This window comes from Schistocerca cancellata, chromosome 2, assembly GCF_023864275.1.
Source record: "Schistocerca cancellata isolate TAMUIC-IGC-003103 chromosome 2, iqSchCanc2.1, whole genome shotgun sequence".
Classification (NCBI taxonomy): Eukaryota; Metazoa; Arthropoda; class Insecta; order Orthoptera; family Acrididae; genus Schistocerca; species Schistocerca cancellata.
Genome location: NC_064627.1, coordinates 1,117,068,681 through 1,117,074,762, shown reverse-complemented (window position 1 = coordinate 1,117,074,762; position 6,082 = coordinate 1,117,068,681). Strand labels below are relative to the sequence as shown.

The 6,082-nt window shown below is 39.6% G+C and overlaps 1 protein-coding gene across 1 annotated transcript in view; it reads right to left on the bottom strand.

Moving 5' to 3' along the window:
• Positions 1–2,961: 2,961 nt before the first annotated feature.
• Positions 2,962–6,082, bottom strand: part of LOC126163155 (hepatocyte growth factor-regulated tyrosine kinase substrate) — a 108,471-nt gene continuing 105,350 nt past the window's right edge. The window contains exon 15 of the mRNA XM_049920089.1: positions 2,962–3,883. Within this exon, the coding sequence (XP_049776046.1) occupies positions 3,414–3,883 (470 nt within the window). The 3' untranslated portion in view covers positions 2,962–3,413. The remainder of the gene's footprint in view (positions 3,884–6,082) is intronic.

Here is a 6,082-nt window from a genome sequence, read left to right as displayed (position 1 = left end):
CAGAATTAACTGCAACTTTAGCAAAATAGTCACTCACTATTGAGTATGTTCCCAAATCATACTGTCAGCATTGGACTTTAATCGTCCAACAATTGTTTGACATCATTATAGTTCTGAAAGTGGTGGGTGTGACAAGACAGCCCATGAAGCAATACTGTAGTAGAATTGGGGAGAGAATATCCCTGACAGTAGCAGTGAGCTGGGCATGGTTGCTTCCATGTGTCTACCTCAATTTATCATATTTTGTATACATCTCTCATGCAATACCTCAGTGTTGTCATATCTCTAAATTACTTGCTTTTACCAACAGCTGCCAGAGATCATTTCTCACCAACTGTAACATAAATGCCTTATCTAAAACATACCTAGAAAGATAATTAAAAAACAATCTCATGGTGGAGGTATATTAGATCTAATGGCTACAGATACATCCAATCTCTTTGAGAACATCCAGACAAACTTGCAATCCTTGGTAATCAGTAACCATGGGGCAGTTGTAGCAACAAGGTACAAACACCAACTCAAACAAGAAGGAAATTTCACATGTTCACTAAGTTAGATAAAAATGCAGTCCTTTCATACTTCTACCATAGGGCCTCAAAATATTTATTACTGGGCAGGAGCACGTAGAAGAACAACTGATCAAGTACTGAATACATATTGATAGGGGAGATCTTCCATGATGAATAGGCTCCATAAAGAAATGGCAACTACTGTACAATAGATGAAAAACAAAGAATAGGGTCATTGATACAGAAATGCTATATTAAACCTGCCTGGCTCTCAAAATGGCAATGCACAAAGTTTTCAATGATTAACACCGCAGATTCTTATCTTAGATCAAGGCAATCTGGTAGATGTAGTATTTTTTTACTTCCAGAAAGTATTTGATTCAGTACAACATCAACACATATTAACAAATGAACAATCATTGCAAACCTTTTGCAGATACCTATGATAAAGTACAGGGAGGAGGGGGGGGGGGGGGAATCTTGATAAGGTTTCAAAGACTGACAACTTGCTTTAACTGTTCAAAAATTAGTCAATTTATACAAATATTGGCCCTATTCTAAAGGAAAAAAAGTGACTGACATTAAATGTATAGAAAGAAGGGCACCACAAAGTCACAGATTTGTTTGTCCCGCAGGTCAGCATAATGTAATTGCTGAAATAGCAGTTGCTTTAAGACAGATGCCAACTTCCCTGTGAAAGCTTCTTACAATGTTTCAGGATGCAACTTCAAGTGAGGAATCCAGAAATATACAATAATTCCCTATGGACCGCAGAGACAACATTTGACTTATTACAACTTGCTCAAAAGTTTTTAAGCGCTGTGATTGAAACCACAAGTATGTGTAATAAGTCATATAATGGGTAGTACACTCTGCTACACACTTCACAGTGGTTTCAGAGTGTAGATAAAACATTATTCGCCCGGATAACTGTGTGCATTAACACGCCGCTTCTGGGATTCGAGGAGGTGTGCCAGACAGATTAATGATTAGGGTTGGTGTGCTGGCCAGCCTGGATGTGGTTTTTAAAACAGTTTCCCTACATCCAACTAGGTGAATACCAGTCTAACCAACATTCCGCTGCAATTACACAATTTGTAAACATTTTGAAAATGTTCACACACTTTATTTCACATGGGATAGCACTGGATGCAAACAGATGGGTTACACAAATTCTGCCCACCCAGGAAAAGGGGCCACCAAGGGAAGGAGGAAGGGGGATGACAGAAAGGGCATCTGGCCGAATCTAACACTAACGTTGCCTTGTTCAGGCTACCATAGTGACCCCATGATGACATACATAAATTCCATCAGTGAGTATCAAACAATGTAAATTCCAGGTTGGAATATTAAGAATATAAGGAAAAGATAGATTTCTACTTACCGTAAAGATGACACTAAGTTGCAGACAAGCACACCGAAAAGATAGTTATACATTAGCTTTCGTTCAGAGCCTTCTTAAGAAAAGGAAACACACACACACACACACACACACACACACACACACACACACACACACACACACGCGACTGCCATCTGCAGTAACTCAGAGCAGAATGCGAAGGTCATGTACAATGGAAGCAGAATTCTGGAGAGAGAAGTGAAAGGAAAGGCATAGCAGGGTATGGGCAGGGGAGAGAAGAGTACTGTCTAGCAGAGCTTACAGGTACTAGGCTGCCAACTGGCACAGCATCTGGAAGCTGTGAGGTAGGGAGATGGTAGCGAATAAGGAGAGTAGAGGAGAAGGGGAAGGAATGCTGGTGCATAGGCAGATGAATGGCCACTGCCAAACTGTGGCCAAGAGCAAAGTAGACCACCTTGTGGCACAACATGTAATAACAAGCTTGATTTCAATGGCTGCTTCACTACCTGAGCCATCTGGATCCTCCCTCCACTACCAGCTTTTCTGAACTGCAGAGATGGGAGTTACTTTACAGTACATTCCCTACTCCCAAAATTATCCTGGCTTCAACCTATTGTTTCCACACCCTCCACCCAACAGTTTCCACACCCTCTGTCTTATCTCCTCCTCCTCATAATTTATCCCACCCTCTTTGTGTGCCGCCCTCTGCCAACGTACCTGCCTATCTTTCCCCACCTCCTTGCTCCACAACCACCTGAAACTGTGCCTGTTGGCACTCTACTCCTACAAGCTCTACTGCACAGCACTTTTCTCTCCCCCCACCCATACCCCGCTATTCCTTCCCTTTCCCCACCCCTCCAGATTGCTGCTTCCGTTCTACATGTCAGTTGCATTCCATTCTGAGATGGAGGCCATGTGAGAGTGAGGTGTGCTTGCTTGTGTGAAACAATGTGTGTGCACATTCCTGAAGAAGATTTTGGTATGACAGATTAAATAAGTTCATACTAACGCACGGGTAGACAAACTGCAGTCAGTATTAACTGTAAAAAATGAAAGCAATTTTGGATACAAGAGAGTGGTTTGATTATTTATAATTAAAACATATCCAAATTATGACAAATATTGATTTTCACATTTTTATAAGTAGTCTCAGTAATGGAGATGTGTGACACAAATTGTATCCTGAAATAGGAAGAACAAAAAACAGTAAATGTGACAGAACTACTAACTGGTGAAATATTTTACAACATGGAAACTCTAATGAAGTAATATTGTAGCATGTATTTCATTTGCAAGTTTTAAGAAATACAAGAAACACTGCACTATCTGGCACATAATACATATATACAAATAAAGCAATATTTTATGAATTGGGCCACATACTGAGCATGAAAGTTATAAGATTGTCAAAAATATCAGAGTGTATGACAATCATTATTTTCATCATTTGCTACCACTTATAATTTTTTTGAGTTACGTATAAGCAGCCAAACAGAAATTGTAAATTTATATTAACAAACACTAAATACTAATACAATTCAGTCAAAACTTATGAGTTCTGCAGTTTGGTCTTGTTTCTGATCCTGCTGTGCAGGCTGCTGCTGCTGCTGCTGTTGTTGTTGTGGCTGTTGTTGCTGCTGTTGAGGACTGCCAGAGGAAGACCCAGGTGGTTGCTGTGGTGCCCCTGGAGCAAACTGTCCAGGTGAGATATGATTCTGAATAGGCAATGGTGGTCCCTGAATCTGAGGATTTGGCCCTTGTCCTGGAGGACCTGGCAAATTAGGCTGTGGATGAAAAGGGGGAGTAGGCTGCATCTGTCCTTGCACACCCTGGCCAGGTAGAGGCATAGGCCCAGTTTGATTTGGCCCATGGGGTCCTATTGGGCCCATAGGAGGCATGACTCCTCCAGGAAGGGCACCCTGCTGTGGTCGAACAAGTTGAGGGAGTGGTCCTGGTGGTCCCTGTACTGGAACAGGCTGTGATGAATGTGGCTGAGCTGCTGGTATACCTGCAGAAGAGTTCAAATACCTACTTTAATCTTGCTTTAGAAACAGTCAAAGTATTAAAACATCTAAAGTCACATTAAACAAGAAATACAAACAGATCCAATGCAAAAGAAGTTCATATAATTATTAAAAATTAATTTTATGGTTATAATAGAAGGAAACATTCCACGAAGGAAAAATATACCTAAAAACAAAGATGATGTGACTTACCAAATGAAAGTGCTGGCAGGTCGACAGACACACAAACGAACACAAACATACACACAAAATTCAAGCTTTCGCAACAAACTGTTGCCTCATCAGGAAAGAGGGAAGGAGAGGGAAAAACGAAAGGATGTGGGTTTTAAGGGAGAGGGTAAGGAGTACCCGGGACTGGAATGACTCCTTATCCTCTCCCTTAAAACGCACATCCTTTCGTTTTTCCCTCTCCTTCCCTCTTTCCTGATGAGGCAACAGTTTGTTGCAAAAGCTTGAATTTTGTGTGTATGTTTGTGTTCGTTTGTGTGTCTGTCGACCTGCCAGCACTTTCATTTGGTAAGTCACATCATCTTTGTTTTTAGGTATATTAAAAATTAATTTTTTATTCCACTAATTTGATATCTATGCACAGTGCTAATGTGTGGGGTAGTCCAAGATTTACTTATACCTTGGGGGGGAATTAAAGTTATGTAATTAACCCTTTCACAACTATGGGCATACATAGATGCCCAGCAGGTAGAATGCCCAGACAGCTAGGGGTGTACACGTACACCTCGCTGGTGGAATGTCCAGATGTGAAGGGCATTCATTTATGCTAGACAAGAAGGAATACCTGAAGGCTAAGGTCACTGAGGCACACCCAGGTGCAGGAGCAGGTAAATAAGCACAACAGAACGGCAACTTGCTGTTGTCTGCATTTTAACATTCCTGCCAGGACTGTCATTATCTACTCTTTTTGGCAATATCGGAAAGCACTACAGCTTTTACTTCTCCTGAGCCCTTTCTACTTACTAGTCATGCACTGGGCCAGTTTCCACATTTGATGAAAAGAAACATTAGCCTTTCCAATGTTGGGATATAATTTATCAGACAAGAGAATCAGGGAAACCTTTCTTCAGATGAAGATATGTATATGTGTGAACATACTGCTGATCCTTCAACACTACCAGCAACTTTTCAGAAGATCTTTCTTCTGGAGACAGAAATGAAGGTGAAATAGTAAGCAAAGTCTAAATGACTTGTTGAATCATTGAAGTCTATTCATACAGTGCTAAATGTGTTCACAAAATGGTGGAATTTTCCTATACATAAAAAAAAATGATGTATGGGAAAATGCCACCACTTTGTGAACACATTTAGCACTGTATGAATAGACTTCAATGATACAACACGTCATTTAGACTTTTTATTTTATGTCATTTGAGCTTGTTTCTGCCATTTGTAAAGAGATAAATAATTATTACATATTTCTTACTGAAAAAATGATGACAGTACTCAGCAGTTTAGCACGATGGAAGCATATAAAGCCTGCAGAATTTTATTACTTCTTGGCATGTTCCCTGCTAATGTGAACAACTAATAAGTTAGAAGTGAGATAATATTGGTCAACAGATTATTTGCTTTAAACACCAATATTTTCATAGTACGAACTGATTCTGTATTTATTGCTCTTTAGTGACAATTTGGCCACACCTCAAGATATTCTTGCAAAAGTACAGCTCACTGTAGAGCACACATCAAAAGAATTTTGTGAGGCCACAGTCCCTTAGAAAATGTAGTAACAGATGAACGTCTGCTACTTTACAAAGGGAGGCTCCAATTTAAGCAATATACACCAAAGCAATATATAGCTGTTATAGTATTAATTTTTTTTTCTTTGTTGCGTATAAAGTAATTATATTCTAAATTATATTGTCTACATTGGTGCTGCTACAGAAATTGAATCTGGAAATGCTGAACGGAGAAAATCAAGTGAGGTTGTGAATTCGTTATTACCAAACCTTAACAAAGGTCATACTATTTATTTAGAGAATTGGTATTTAAGCCCAGAATTATTCCTTAGGCTCCATGAGAAATTTACTAATGTCACTGGAACAGTACAAAAAACATGAAACATTTATTACCGTTTGTTGACAAACTGACTAAAGGGGAAATACAAGTCAAGTCCTGTGAAATATTATTTGTTCTAAAATGGATGGACAATCAAGAAGTCCGGATGCTTT